General features: G+C 41.4%; 1 protein-coding gene across 3 annotated transcripts; it reads left to right on the top strand.

Annotated features, from left to right (window-relative positions):
• The first annotated feature begins 2966 nt into the window (after positions 1 to 2966).
• On the top strand, positions 2967 to 15127 carry AKIRIN1 (akirin 1). Of its 3 annotated transcripts, XM_029230460.1 has the most exons (5): positions 2967 to 3323; positions 7417 to 7557; positions 9853 to 9987; positions 11332 to 11403; positions 12067 to 15127. In XM_029230460.1, exons 1-5 carry the CDS (start codon positions 3104 to 3106, stop codon positions 12075 to 12077), a joined length of 579 nt encoding a protein of 192 aa, XP_029086293.1. In that variant the 5' UTR covers positions 2967 to 3103; the 3' UTR covers positions 12078 to 15127. The 3 variants fall into 3 exon arrangements, with proteins under 3 accessions (XP_029086293.1, XP_029086291.1, XP_029086294.1); XM_029230458.1 differs by lacking the exon at positions 12067 to 15127 and having other exon boundaries at positions 3003 to 3323; positions 11332 to 12004; XM_029230461.1 differs by lacking the exon at positions 12067 to 15127 and having other exon boundaries at positions 3003 to 3323; positions 11290 to 12004.
• The last annotated feature ends 835 nt before the right edge of the window (positions 15128 to 15962 follow it).

The following is a 15962-nucleotide window of genomic DNA, read 5'->3' as shown; positions in this document are numbered from 1 at the left end:
CTAATGCTACAAGGCATGCATATCCTCCATCTACCCCTGCTCACCTCCAACCTGTTCCCCAAACAACAGGCAGGAATCTTTTCAAATGTAAATCATTTAAAAACTATTTTGCTCTCTCCTTAACCCCTGAAGTGGCTTCCCACTGCTCTTAACATAAAGATTAAAAATCTTGAAGCCTACAGGCATTAAATGCTCAAGCTCCAGACTGCATCAGTTTTTTCTCCCCTGACTCTGCATTTGCGCTCTGTACCACAGCCATTTGAGACTTCTTTTGACTCTTCCAACACATTATATGTCTTCTATCACTGGACTTTGGATATGCTGTCCCCTCCGCTTGGGGTGTTCTCATTCTCTTTTTGTTTAGTTAATTCCTAGCTTAAATGTCACTTCTCCAGAGAAGTCTTCATTGCTCTCCAAGACAGGTTAAAACCTCCGCTGCACTCTCTTGTAATATCCTGTTCTTTTCCTTCATTGCACTTGTCACAGTTTGTGATTATGCAGTTGTTGTTATTACAATTTGATTAATGTCTGCCACCTCTAATAGACTGGAAGCCTTAGGAGGGCAGGAACCATATGTCTTTTTATAGTATCTTCAGCCATGATAGCATAGTGCCCAGCACATGAAAGGTAATTAGTAATGTGTGTGTATGTCTGTGACTGGTCAAGTGTCTGAATACCCAAAGCAAAGCAGACCCGGACTGTGGTGACCTCATAAGGAGAAATCACACTGAGAAGCTGTCAGAGCAGCCTATCTGCTTCCCTCATGGACATCCCTCTGGTTTGGCCACTGTCAACTGCAGCTTATAATAGGATATACCACCTACTCGTTTGGTTTCTGAATCATCTGAATCCACCCTCATTCAGCAATGTGGACTATCAGCTTTCAGGGACAGAGAACAACCTTGAAATAATAACTATTTATTCATTCAAACAATATTTATTCTGTGCCTACACCTCCTGTATTCAAACATCGTACTGGGCATGGGGAAACACAGATGAGAAGGCCTGGGTATTATTCTCAAGGAATTTATAGATTTGAAGCACAGTCAGATATGTAAACAAATTATAACTTCCTGTTTTAAAATACTAATATTATAAGGCACTCTCAAAGTTTTAAAGGATCACAGAGTAGAGACTGTCAAAGCATTTAGCAAAACCCTAGCTAGAAGAGATGCTATTTAGAATGATGACCCAGGGGACACACTTTTCAAACCTTCTGAGCTGTAACTTTGGACCAGTTCAGACCACAAGAAAGCAATCTGCCTGGACCACATTAGACAAGCCCCTTAAAAAATAACCATCCCTAGGTTGCTTTTATGTCCTTGGCTTTTATTGGACATAACAAGAAATATCGATTTAATTTTTCCTTTGCAGTTGTTGTTCAAATCTTCTTAACTGCTTTATTACATCATTTATTGGTTCCTAATAAAGTCACATGAGAAACTACCTTTAGAATTTAGTGTTATGAAAAAAAATCTACGGTCTGTCTCCTCTGATAAACTGATTTTTCAGATGACAAAATCTGTTCAACATGTACTGTGTTTTCATTTTTGCCCTGGCAGCCAGAAAACTGAGAACTAAAATATCAAATTCAGTCACAGTCATGTTTAACCCCAGGATAATTGTGATCTCCTTTTTCTTTGGCCCTAATGTTCTATTTCTAGCTGTTGTTTGGTTGGTTGGTTTTGCCTATTGTAAACCTTTATGTCCTTATGGAAAAGAAATGGGATAAAATAAACTTAACATTTGGTATGCTTACTCATTTTAGAGTTATTTCGGCTACTTGTCAAAGATAAATGCAAGAAAACTTAACCTATGTTTGGATCTTAATAAAATTTGGAGAAATTGGGGAGGACAGAGAAGAGCAACAGAAAAGGGACAAAGAATGGGACTGAGGTAGTATCGCTCATATTCTGCAACTCAAATACTGGGGCACATTGATCTGGCATAAGGTCTAGTAAAAGAGAGTATCTGAAATTTGGACTGTTTTGGAAAACTCCAGAGATGTGGTTAGGCGGACAGATCCCTGGAGGCATGGCCACTATTTTACATATATATATATATACATGAATAGTTATAGAAAGGTTTTAGCCTTTTTTGGATCTAAGATCCCTTTGATGATCTCTTGAAAGTACTGAACCTGCTTCCCAGTACTAGACATGCACATACGGTTCCCGAAAGCAGAACCCTCCTGGTAACTATTTATCTTTCCAGAATATCAAAAGCACTTTATAGCTGGCACTGCTTTGAAGAATTCGGATAGACCTGAGGAAGCATCTGGGCTGCCAGGTCAGACAGGGAGACTGGCAAATCAGTTATCAGCTGAAGTTCTTAACCCTCTGACACCATTCTTGGATGATTTAAGCCAGTGGGTTGTTTTCTGTCTGTTCTTTAACTGTTTGGAGTAACAGACCCCTGTGATGAGCTGACGAACATATGGGTCATCTATCCCAAAATACGTCCACACACACACGCTATTTTGCACACAGTTTCATAGGGTTGGTGGACTTCCTGAAGTCCACCCACAGACTTTGGGTTATGTTTAAGTGAAGACTTTCCTGGACTCGGGGGATGCCCCTGCAGACCTTTTAGAATAACCCTCTCTCATCACAGGGCCTAGAGCGTTCTGGATGGAACGAGGTTACTGTACCGGGAGACAACAGAACCCCGCGGCTTCTGGACAAGCCCCGCCAACTCTCCCCTCCCCCATGCCCGTTCGCGCAGGTGCGAAAACCTAAGATGCCACCCCGGCGCGTCTGCTCAGGAAGATGGGGGGACGATGGGACCCTGGGAGCGGCAGTGGCTGGGGCCTTCCCGACCTTGCTTGGTGACCAAGCTCTCCGCCCAGGCCTTTCCATTTCCTCAGCAGAGGGCGCCGCGGGCCGGAATGTGCTCACTGATCTCCCAGAGCAGCCCTTCCGGCTTCCTCCCCCTGTTCTGGGCGGTGGCGAGGGCCCGTGACGTCCCAGGAGGCGGGGCCAGCGCCTTTGCCGGTGCTGGAGCCGCCATTGGAGCCGGCTTGGCTTGCGGGCTCCGCTGAGGAGCGGGAGGTTGGGCCGCAGTTAAAGTCGCTTCGGCTCCTGGTCCCTGGCCCTTCAGCGGCATGGCGTGTGGGGCGACGTTGAAGCGGCCCATGGAGTTCGAGGCGGCGCTGCTGAGCCCCGGCTCCCCGAAGCGGCGGCGCTGCGCCCCTCTGCCCGGCCCCACTCCGGGCCTCAGGCCCCCGGACGCCGAGCCGCCGCCGCTGCTTCAGGCGCAGACCCCACCGCCGACTCTGCAGCAGCCCGCCCCGCCCGGCAGCGAGCGGCGCCTTCCAACCCCGGGTAACCTACGCTGCGGGCTTGGCAGGAAGCCAGGCCCAGGCATTTTTTGAAGGGGGTGGGGGAGGGAAGCTCATGAACGCTAGGCTAATTCACTCGCGGACCCCTTCTTTGCCCTGAGAAAAGGGAACTGGGGTGTCGCTGGGCCTGGTCGCTTCCGGGGATGGGAGACATCCGGGAGGCGTAGGGGGGCCACAGTGTCGGTTTTCGGTTTTCTTGGAGCTGGAGATCCTAGGGGGGTGGGCAGCGGGAGGAGGATGGGAATATCCCCGGCCGCTCGGGGCCCTCGCAGCCCCCGTAGCCCTTCCTGCGTCCGCTGCCCGCGCCTGCACTGAGCCACCCTGCAGATCCAGTGGGCCATGGAAAATTGGATTCCGCTCACGAACCCGGCCTTGAGGGTGTGGGGTTGGGGGCGGGTTGCTGGGAGGGGGCCTGAGTGCGTGCTGTGCAGCGCTGTGCTGTGGCTTGTAGGGAGACCTGATTTCCAGAAGTCTTTAGGGACTTAAGGCCGCCGTCGAAGGCGTGGAATCCGATTTCAACCTGTTTCTAAGAGACTGGCCCTGTTCTTTTATTGTATGGCTGTGGTCCTGTACCATATATGGCTTGAAATCGGTAGGTCGTTAGCTAGAATTTGAGAATCCTTAAACATACAGAGGTTCCGGAAGCAGGAATTCAACCATCCGTAACAGAGATTCTCCTTCAATAGGGATTCCACATAGGCCAAGGAAAGAGGAGAACTGGTGTGACAATAAAGTTAAAAAAAAAAAAAAAAACCCGAACCCCTAACCATTGCGCAGGAGTAGAGGGGACAGTGCATCAGAATGAATAGTTAGCAGTTTTAAAGGGCTTCCGGAAATGCGGGGCGGGGGGTGCCTCAAAATTGGACTTTGGCAAGTCATTTCTTTGTGTGGGTTTTTCTATTCCTCAAGCGTTGTCAAAACCTTGAGGTTGCCTTAAAATCATTCTTTCTTGCCCCTTTTCAGTTACCAGTGTCTTTAGCCATTATTTTCTCCTTCTGTGTATCCACGATGCAGATTTGAGGCCCTCATCCTCTCACACCAAGATCCCAGCAGTTGCCAGCCAGGCTCTCCTAGGCACTGTATCCTTACTTGTGTTCACCTTATCTCTTCTTTATCCTGGCATTCAAAGGATTTATCAACTCTAACCATTTCTTACCTAGTCAGTCTTCTATACATTTTTTCCCCTAACTATGCCTTTGCTCTTTTCCCCCAGACCCACTTGGCTGTGCCTGTATCCTGTCTTCCATCATGATGTTTTCACCTTCTGTTTGTTAATCCAAATACAGTCATTTCTTCAAGTCTTCCATTACCTGACTAACCCTGCTCCATAAGGAACTCTATTCTACTTTAAATTCCCTGATCACTTATTGTTGCAAAGCCTTATGTACTGAATGAAATAATGTTTGCAAAAGCAGGGTACGTAGATGTCCTCTTGAAGTGATATTTTTTTCGTCCACTGCTCCTACAGATACCCAAGGAGAGTCACATAATCTTTCTGGATCTCTCTTCTGCAAAATAGGATTAGTACTTGCCCTATCTGTCTCAATGGAATTTATGTAAATGTTTTATTTCTTCCACTACTACCCTCTAGATTAACTTTATGGTAGTTCATAATACAGCAGATGCTTACTAAGTGATCGTTCAGTGTACTTGGAAGCCTAAATATGGCAGGGTGCTGTAATGGCGTCGCTGTTTTTCTAATCTTAAAATTTAATTTTTGCATAGATTTCTTAGTCATTTTGGGTTAAAATGTTTTATTAAAAATATTCATTTGTAAAGGTTGATCGGTTATGGTTCTGTCATGAAAGAAACTGAATAATTTGGTTCTTTGGCTGAAGAGAAAGATGCCTTCTGGATTAAAAAGGAAGAATGGGGGAGGAAATATTAATTGCTAAAAAAAAGAAAGAATAAAGCCGACTAATAGAAAAGTGAATTTAAAAATCAGTGACTTCATATCAAAATATCTTACTTGTTAACTCAAAAGTTCTCTCAGAAATAGTCAAGAAACTATGTTCTTACTAAACTTAAAAAAAAAAAAAAGATACGTATCATAGCACTTTTTTATGGAAGGAGCCTATAAAATTAAGCCTTTCATTGCTTAAAGGAGCTAGATGGATACCAGACATGGAAGGGGTTTGCTGACCTCCAGGAAATGTTTGTAAGCATGGAGGGAGTCTAGATGCAAAGCAGTTAATTGATCATGACTTGAGGGTTGGAGAATAACTTCCAGAAAGGTAGCATTTTAGCTGGGTCTTGAATAATGTTGGGGGGAGAGACCGCCCCAGTTCAAGCAAAGGAAAACTGCTAGAGCAAAGGCTAGAAAACCCACAGGTGAAGGAAAGGATAGTTTAATGCAACTCGGTTGTAGTGGAACTGGAAAACTAATTTGGGGCCCAGTCTTGGAAGGCATGGAATACCATGTTCAAGAGTTTGAATTTGGTCTGTAGCAACTAGGAGTCATTGTAAAATTTTGAAGATGGGCTTAGTCTGATATAAGCTGGAAGCACAACCTCAAATAATAACGGGAGGCAAGAATTTAAATTATTATCCACTGTTAAAAAGAAATTTGCATTTTTCTTTTTAAAGAAAAAAATGCCTTGGCCTGCTTGGGAAGAAAGTCACAGCTACTTCTTTTTCTCCTGTGCATACCATGTTTAGATTCTTGGACTTCCCAGTCCTTCTACCAGCCTTAATGTTGTGTCTTTCCATTTGTTCACTTTGCTGTACAGGAGGCAGTTAGAAGTTTATCAAAGACCTTCTGTTCTCATGAGCATTGTCCTCATACTTGTCCTTTCTTGTTTCAATTCTTTGCAGTTCCTTACATCCTTGTATTGATTCTGGCAAGTATGTGCTTGGAGAATAATGCATTTTAAAGATGAAGCAAAGACTTCATAAATTCAGGGATCTAAAATATGAACTTCATAGCATCCTGAAAGGAAAGCTTTGCTAATCCTGCATTGTTCCAGTGTTCAGGCTTGAGAGTTCTGGAGTTTAGCTACTTGTGGAGCTACTTTGAGTTCATGTCAGTCCCTGGACTGTACCATCACTTGTTATGGCATTGTTAATGTCTTTGGTGTTGATTCTCACAACTTTATTGGGTAGGCATTTGACATTTGTTTTGAAGTACTAGGCTAAAGATCCTGAATGATTTCCCAAGGTCACAGTCACATAGGAAGAAGCAAAATGGCATTATTAACACTTACCCCCCATTAAAAAAAAATTGTTATAGCAAAGTATATATTAGAATAATGTAAGTGGGGGGGTGATATAATTTCCTGGTTTTTGTTTTTTATAAGGAGGCTTTATGATCTGGAAAGTGAATACATATTCTATCAAAAAACCCCAAAAAACTTGTTGAAAACCACATCTTTCCAGATTCTGTTTTGTCTCTAGGAGTGGCCTTCAAGGTGGTTAGTGATTTGTGTGTCCTGGACTCCGTTAATAGCGTTAACAAATTAGTTTATGATTACCTTGACACAGAATAGTAATCTGAATCCTACCAAATATTGCCTCTTTTAGGATCAGAAAATTCTTTTCTAAGCTCTGACCATCAGTTCCAAGCAGTAACCTCAGGTCTTCTCTTGGTCCTTGTCCAGGCTGTGAACATAATGGTTTCTGCTCTCCTCTTCCCCAAAGATCTTGAATCCCAAACAGGACAAGAGTTTCATTGTTAGAAGGCCTTGGTGTAAGAGACTTGTTCCTAATACCCTTGTTTGTGAAGTTGTGCAACTCAGAGGAGATCAAAAATTGCTTCTTATTAGGTGAAGAAGCTAAGGATGGTTTTGATTGTTTGTTGCTGTAAGTTGTCCTACTTAATCCTACAGCAAACAGCAGATCTGGTCTTCATTGTCACAGGAAAAGAAGCAAAGGGAACTACCTGGGTGGTTTATGCCAAAATAGCTGCTATCCTATGTATTACTGAAATAGTGGCAACAAGAGGAAACACTTTGGGGATTATAGGAGGAGTGCTTTATCTGGTATAAACACATTTGTTAATATAACATGGGAGGAGGGACAAGAAGCTTGAAGAAGTAACACAGTAAAGTGAATGCTCAAGTGTGTTTCTTTTTTATTAGAGCAAATTTTTCAGAACATAAAACAAGAATACAGTCGTTATCAGAGGTGGAGACATTTAGAAGTTGTTCTTAATCAGAGTGAAGCTTGTACTTCGGAAAGTCAGCCTCACTCCTCAGCGCTCACAGCACCTAGTTCGCCAGGTAAGCATGTTTTAGTGTGCACCGTCCATTTAAGAGTTTGTAAGTGGTAATTAAAATGATGGTTTCCTAAACCAGAATTGATTTCATCTAAAGTAATAAAATTGATAAAGTGTATTCATTGTATTACTACTTATAAATACTTTTAAAACCATGGAGTCATGAAATTGCAAAAGACCTTAGGTTGATTTGACTGGGCTTCCTTCCACCCAATTCAAGAGTACCCTCTATAACTGCAGCATATAATACCGTAGCCAGTAGGCACATGGAGCTGTTTAATTTTAAATTACTTAAAATTTAAATTCAGTTTCTTGCTGTGGTAGCCATATTTCAAGTACTTAGTAGCCACGTGTAGCTGTTGTATTAGACAGCACTACAGAACACTTCCGTTATTGCAGAAAGTTGTGTGACCGCACTGCTCTGTAATATTGACAGGTGGTCAGAGAGGATGGCTCAAAAATAGAATCTCAGGGTTGGAGGGAACCTTCATGGTCACATAGTTCAGCCATGAGTCTTGCCTGCCATATCCCTGTAAATAGTCAACAGGCCAGGGCCCAAACATCACCACTGGTGGTGGGCTCTGCCTGCTTTAACAGTAGAGGAGAATATTTGTTTCCTCACAGAATATTCTACTTTATAACAGTTCTAAGAGTTATTAAAAATTACCTTGATTAAAACTTGTCTCCTTACAGAACACAGATTGATGTTGGCCAGGAGATAGGGGGAGCGGGGAATGGGGACAAACTGCTTAATGGGTAAGGGGTGTTATTTGGAGTGGTGGAGATATTTTGAAACTGGATAGGGGTGGTGGTTGTAGAAATTATGACTATACTAAATGCCACTGAATTGTTCAGTTTTAAAATGGTTCATTTTATGTGAATTTCACCACAAATAATTTTTTTAAAAATTGTCATCTTGGGACTTCCCTTGTGGCACGGTGGTTGGGAATCCGCCTGCCAATGCAGGGGACACGGGTTCGATCCCTGGTCCGGGAAGATCCCACATGCCGTGGAGCAACTAAGCCTCTGCGCCACAGCTACTGAGCCTGCGCTCTAGAGCCCACGAGCCACAACTACTGAAGCCCGTGTGCCTGGAGCCCATGCTCCACAACCCGAGAAGCCACCACAGTGGGAAGCCCACACACCGCAACAAAGACCCAATGCAGCCAAAAATAAATAAATAAAAAATAAATACATTAAAAAAAAATTGTCCTCTTATAACCCAAAGGTCTTGACCCTCAAACAACACCCTTTCCAATTAATTGCTCTTGCCCATACATGAGTGATAGATCTTTCAGTGGTTGTAGCTAGCACGTCTCTCATTAATATTCTCTTCGGATTTTAGTAATATCATTTTGAAGTAATAAAATATGTTACGGGTAGAGAAACAATTATAAATAATTACTGACTAGATGTTTTGCAGGTTTTATTTGTAGAGAAAAAATTTTGGTTTAAGCAAAAACCGATTTGTTTCAAGACGTTAACTGGTTTATAGACTAAGAGGGCTGAAGAAACAGATTCTAGGCTGAGCTTTGAGGAAAACTCAGAACTGGGCTGCCAACAGAGCTGCTGCTTTTATCATGATCAAGAAGCCAATTTCCATCTGGCATCCCAGGGGAAATTTTGGTTTCCAGCTGCAGTCTAATGAACATTTCATTTTTCTCAACCTAGTTTCAAAAGGGATCAAGGATGAGATGTGTAGTGCCTAATCATCTCCTTTTGTCATTCGTCAGTGACTTAGCTAACAGTTTTTTATATTGGGGAAGTCAACCATTTCTTATCAGAATCACCTGTGGAACTTAAAAGATGCCTAAGCCCTACCCCAGAATTAAATCGACATATGTATCTTTTTTGTTGTTGTTAATTCTACAGATAATTATGATGCACCACCATGATTAAACATAGGTGTAGATGATCTCCAAAGATCTGGGTAGCTCTTATATTGTGAATCTACTTTCTCTAATTCAGACTAGAGGCTTTATATCAGCTTTAACCTTTTTGTTCTTGTTCTTTACCAAGTGAGCATTCTGTATGGGCTCGGATCGTTATGGCATCAGAACTGTTTTTCTGTGTGCAGATCATTTAGCACACCTGAATATACTTTCCTCCTACTTCTTAATTTACCTTCAGCCTTGCCTTGTAGAATGAATGTCAGAACTTTGTGAAACTATTCCATGTAAAGTAGTGGAAAATATCATTTTTCTAAACAATTTTTATATCCTAGGACTCTTTGCATAGTTACTAATTCAGAACCCTAGAGCTAGAATGTATATGTAAACTAAGTATGTCTTTTGGCCAGGTTCCTCCTGGATGAAGAAGGACCAGCCCACCTTTACCCTCCGACAAGTTGGAATAATATGTGAGCGTCTCTTAAAAGACTATGAAGATAAAATTCGGGAGGAATATGAGCAAATCCTCAATACCAAACTAGCAGGTAGGCTGAGGCAGTGACTATGCCATTGTTAATAGGGTTCTGTAAGGATTAATCCCAGTTAAGTAAATGGTAACTTAGAAAAAGCGTAAGACTTAATTCCAGAAGGTTTAATGAATTGTGAGTATTAATTTTCTCTCTTTGGTTACTCTCTTTTGGATTCTAAACATTTTATTTATACATTATATGGAAGGACTTTTCATTTACGTTTCTGAAACAAGATAAGCCAAGCTTTTCTTTCAAGAATTTTCCATATGAATAAAGGCATCAAGTAGGTTATTCGGGCAAGCTGGTGGGTAAACAGGTGGTAGGAATCATGCTGACCTCCCAACAGGTGGTTGGGAAGAGTATAGTCTACACATTCAGACTTCCTGGTGGGAGTCACTTTATGGATGTGGGAAGTCAGGCATCCTGTGATTTAGAGGTACTTTAAAGTCTGGAAAGCACCGCACAGGCTAGAACAAAGAGTGATTAGTGATGGCAACCAGTAGACCCTTTTGTGAAAGGAAGGGATCTAAATCAGGAATAGGAAGTAGTACCTGTTTAGTGAAAGAGGGTGATGTTGTGATCAGAGAGGTTTTAGGCAACAGCTTCTTCCTGTAAGTATTGTTTCCTCATGTGGTGGCCCACACCACAGAATGTTAATTGGTCGGCTTTAAATTGAGAACTGTTGATTTAACAACAGAGTTAAATGAATTTCTTTATAGTAACATTTTTTTGATCCTTTAATATACTAACAATGTGTATTATAAGAAGTAGCTGTAGTATGTCATTCCCCTGTTCTACCCCCACTCCAAAATTGTTTAGACCAGCTGGCTGTAAGTCACTTCTGTGTTCTTGGATGTCAGACTACCTTCTGTCTTTTTACTGAGTTTCCCTTCAGAAGGTACTTCTGTGGAACTGTCTGCAATTAGGTAATGTGGAATTTTCTCTTAGCTTTCTAGCCATTCCACCTCTTATCACTCAGTTTGTATGTTGAAATTTATAGAAAAGATAGAGAGCAGAAAAGAGCTTCAAGCTTCATGTCCTATAGGAGATATACTAAAATTTGCTGGCTTGTGGTAGTGAGCACAGCTGTCTATCTTGGGAAGCCATTAGCAGGAGATGGAATTATAGCAGGGGTGAGATTATTAGGAAAATGTTAGCGATGATCAGTGACCAAACCTAGGAGCCAGGGATTTGGCTCTGGGACCTAAGAGAAAGGAACAGATCTCAGAGTGACCATTATAAGCAAGGCCTGAGCGTGGATAATATAAACTGGGAAGCCAGATGTGATTCTGACCCTTGATTCTTGAAAAACTGCAGGAGAGTTTCTGGGGATAGTATATACTGTCTTTCCCCTCACAGAACAATATGAATCTTTTGTGAAATTCACACATGATCAGATTATGCGACGATATGGGACAAGGCCAACAAGCTGTAAGTATTGCCAAGTTTTTCATTGAATTTTTCAACTTCCAAGAGCAAGATTTTGACACTGAGTACCTTGTCTCCTGAGAGCAGAAAGCCCCTGTGAAGTAAAATAATAGATAACATTTAAAGAATACTTATATGTCCAGCACTGTGCTAAACCCTTTAAATCCTCACAAAGTTTATTTAATCCACAATTACCCTGTGGGGGAGGAACTATCCCTAGTCCCATTTTACAGGTAAGGATAGCATTTAAAGAATTTAAATAATTTGTGCAGGCTCATCCAGCTAGTGGTTCAGCCAGGATTAAAACCCCAGGTGGTCTGACTTCAGTGCCAATTTGTTTAATACCTGGCTTTTCCCTCAGAAAGGTAGTTTCAATTGTTAATTTATGAAAGTTGAGTCCTTGAGCTAGCTTATCAAGTGTGTGGTCAGAATTTCTTAATTCTAAACATCTTGCAACTACCCGTTACTCAAAACAAATTATAAATAGCTGTATATGTAAACTGAGTCTGAGTCAAGTTTCTTAAATTCTTGCGAATTTAGGACCTCTTTAGTGGTGATTGATATCCTCTACTGTTTATCACATTTACCGTTAGTTAATATTAAAAAAGCATGACACTATATTTTTAGTATTCTTACACTCGTTTGTTTTTTATTCCTAATTTATAGATGTGTCCTGAAGCTTTCTTGCATATCTGGGTACCAGGTTTGACCTCAAGAGATGGCTGCTGTACACTTTTTGCAACTGGTTTGATATCACATTTCAGCTCCAACTTTGCATCCTGAGAACACTTAAAAATGTTTCTGCAGGTCCATTTTATACAACTTGAAAGACCTTAAAACTTTCCGGTTGCCACAAGCATATGTTTCTTTTCTGCTCATCCAATAAACAGCTCTGCCCTACTGTGATAGATTTTCCAAACAAAAATACCTGGAGCAGCAGTTTAGCAAAATATGCCCTCAGTGGCACTCAACAAATGGAGTTTCCCCAAGCACAGTTCTGTAAGAAGTGTGTGTGAGAGTGTGTGTATGTGTGTGTATGTGTATTTTAAGTTATTATTTGTATTGTGCAAATTTTTTTGATCTTGGGGATTCTGGCTGTGAATTTGATGCACGACAATTATGGTTAAAAACATTTCCTTGGTCTACAGAAGATCATTAATGTTTTGTGACCATATAAGTTGTAACAGTGGATTGTTTTCTGTGTAGGTGTTATTGTTAAATACAGGGACTGGTTCCAGGCACAGAATATGAATCGTAAGTTAGGATGGACATCAGATGTGATGATGACAACATAGCAAAGGTCTGTGGTCCTAGGTCTACAAATGCGTGGTGAGGAATTAGAACAAACCCGAGACAGGCCATTTGACACATGACTCTGCCTAGCTGTGTTAGAACATTACTTTGACTCCAAGCCTTAAAATACCCACGTGGAGTCTGTGCTCACCTCATTCACACAAGGAGCTCCCTGGACACTGAACCTCTAAGAAGGAAGAGAGTCTCCTCTGGAGGAGGAGCATCAGGCTTTGCTTGGGAGCATGACAAAGGCGAGCATGGGGCTGGGCCACGCCCCTGAGGCACTGCTACTTGGGAGGCGCCACTTCACCTTTGTATCACTTATTAGAAATAGAATTTGGATCCTTTGGTCAGGTTCCCCCAAATTCTTTTAAGAGATGTCCATGTTCAATTGCTTGAGCTTTGTTTTGGCAACCCCCTGCCCGAAGTTGCTTACAGACTGTTCTTCACCTTATTTCCAAGGCTGAGGAACAGAAAGTAACCTCTGTTTTGAGGAGGTGGAAGTTAAGTATACATTTATTTTTTACTGTGACTTGTTCAGGACCACGTTTTACAAAATGCCTTGTTTCCTTTATTATTGTTTCTGGAAAGGAAAGTTCTATTAAAATTGTTTTAGTTTGAATATAGAATAGTTTTTTTAATTAAGGCTTATTTTGAAAAAAACTGTGTTTTAATTCAAATGTATGCCAGTACCTTCCGAAGTAAGGTAATATTCAGAGACAGTTGTCCTGATCAGATGGCTTAGAGAAGTTTCTGGAATATTCACATTCGAAGATTCCTTATTAATGAATGTCTTTGACTTAAATCTAACCAAAAACTGCAACATTATTCTTTGTACATTTTCATTATATAGTGTTAACAAGCTTAGTTGCAAACAAATAAAATACTTAAGCTATTTGTTTACCTTGCCTTCTTAATACTGTGATAATGTTTATTAATTCAAATAATTTATGTGAGGCTGCTATAACCATTTCCCTATTTCAACATTACATTTAAGATTTAAAGACTTTTTTAAAGCCCAGAAGTGATCTTTTAATAATTAAAGAATTATTTTTACTTCGTATTTGAAGGGCAGTGTGTTTCATCTCTTGTTTTTCCAGGGTAGTCACTTGTTCCTGGAAGAGGAGAATAGCAGTGGCTGTAATGGGAGTGGCCTTACAGTGGGATAGTCACCCTAAAACAAGGGCAGGGCAGCTGTGGGGGCCATCCGAAGTCCTGAAGGATGGGCCAGAAATGGGGAACGCTGCCTCACTGAAGTCTTCTTGTTACAGAATCAGTGTGATATGTTCATTCACTCTTGCAGTTGTCAGCCCCATTCCTACTAAATGGCTGCTGGGTGGGAAATAGAGTAGGTTTCTATAAGGAAAATGACAGACACCCTCTCACTGCACCTAGTGTTGTTAGGCTGTTTTATTATCATATGGTTGCCTTTTGGGGCCACAGAGTAAGACCACGCCACCATGGCTGGGTTTGGGGATCTCCTCAAAAGGGACTGGACATGTTTGTTTAATGTTTTATGCAGAGAGAAGATGACTCCTGGGTCAGAAAATGGGGACCTGTGAGGTAAGCCTTAGACTAGTGAACGGTGTTTTTTCCTAGACCTTGATTTCTAGGGCTTGAACATAGGGGCATTCCCAGGTGGGGATGTGTCTTTGTCTCATGGAAATAGGTCAAGGCCCGGGGAAGAAGTCAACGTACGGAGACCGTAAGGATGGGCTAGAACCTGTGGTCTCAGAAGATCTGTATCTAGTGAGCTAGTTAAAATTTTTTTCTGTTTGAATTCCATTTATTATCTTTAAAGTCTTCACCTTAAGGGGAATGAAAGGAGTAAGTGTCCATGCATACCTAGGTCAGAGGAGTACAGGGGAGATTAAAGTTTGTGAGGCAGTCATAATTGTCAAGAGCTCCCAGGAAAAGAAGAACATCAGAAGACACATGAACTTGGGCCAACCTTCCACACACAGTGAGTCTTCTCTGCCCACCAGGGAGGATTGGTTGTTTAGAATAGTAGCTAAAGGAATGGCCTTTGGATGTTTGTAGCCCTAGAGTTTAGTCTGCTCTGCCACTAATTTGCTATGTGAGCCTTGCCAAGCTACTGAACTTTCTGAGCCACGATTTCCTTATCTGTAAAATGAGGGTTAATTGTATGTACATCATTGGGGTTTGTTTTCAAATAGATTAAATAGTCCATGTAAAGAAAGTACTTATATTTAGCACAGGTTGGGACATATAATATGCACTTGAAAATGTTACAGCAGGTTTCTTTACAGTGGTCTTCATCAGATCTGAAGACCAAAACCTTTCTTTCTGCAGTGGTGATTCTCAACTTTCCAGAACGAATAGCCCCTTGTTAACATCAAATCTCATATTCTCTTAAGAGAATTTGTACTTTTTAAGTGTTTGACTAAAAAATAAAAGATAAATGACAAATGAATTCAGTAATGCCTTTCAGTGAATCTGTATTTTGTTACTCAGCAGGGATCAGCAAACTATGGCCTATTTTTTGTAAATAAAGTTATATTGGAACACTGCCACGCCTGTTTGTTTGCATCTGTGGCTGCTTTCATACTGCAACTCCAGAGCAAGAGACAGTATGGACCACAGAGCTGAAAATACTCTCTAGCCCTTTATAGAAAAGTGTGTGGGCCCCTGCACTGTAGCACTGATAGACACTTGAGAAATCTCACAAACAAGGCAAATTTGGTGCATCATGGATGGGGGAGTCACACCTCAGGTTGAGGTATGATGAAAAATTCTGCTTACAAATGTAAACTGGTTGCCAAAGTGAACATCTTACAGAAAGAGCTAATGAACTTTTTAGAGGAATGATTCTCTAGGATGAGGGCAGGGAGCATACTCTTTAGAACGACCAGTTGTTGTATCTTTAGTATAACTTAATTTTGAAATTTTAGTTACAAAGGTGAGTGTGAGAATTTTATCAGGAGATAGCATGGGTTTAAAGATTGTTAAATACTGTTAAGGAACAGTGACTTCTGTGCTGTCCTGGTGGTTCTTCCCTTGAAAAGGCCTTCAAAGTATGTGTAGTCTCCTGTAGCTGCAGTTGTCCCTGTCAGTCCATGAGGCTCCTAAAAGCGTAGTTCAGGCACCCAGGGGCTATTTCCAGATTGGCAAATGCCTTAAGAGAAAGAGATGCTTTGAGTTCTAGGCTCTCTGGGTTCTTACCTAGATTTTGTCTCAGTAATTCCTCATTACCTAGTTAGCCTTTTTATGCTTTTAAGAAAATGATTTTTATATTGCAGCTGTTGTCT

The sequence above is a fragment of the Monodon monoceros genome, unplaced genomic scaffold (assembly GCF_005190385.1).
Source record: "Monodon monoceros isolate NGI ecotype Baffin Bay Population unplaced genomic scaffold, NGI_Narwhal_1 Super_Scaffold_18, whole genome shotgun sequence".
In the NCBI taxonomy this organism is placed as follows: Eukaryota; Metazoa; Chordata; class Mammalia; order Artiodactyla; family Monodontidae; genus Monodon; species Monodon monoceros.
The sequence above is the reverse complement of the archived record's forward strand: the minus strand, read 5'-3'. Positions and strand labels throughout refer to the sequence as shown.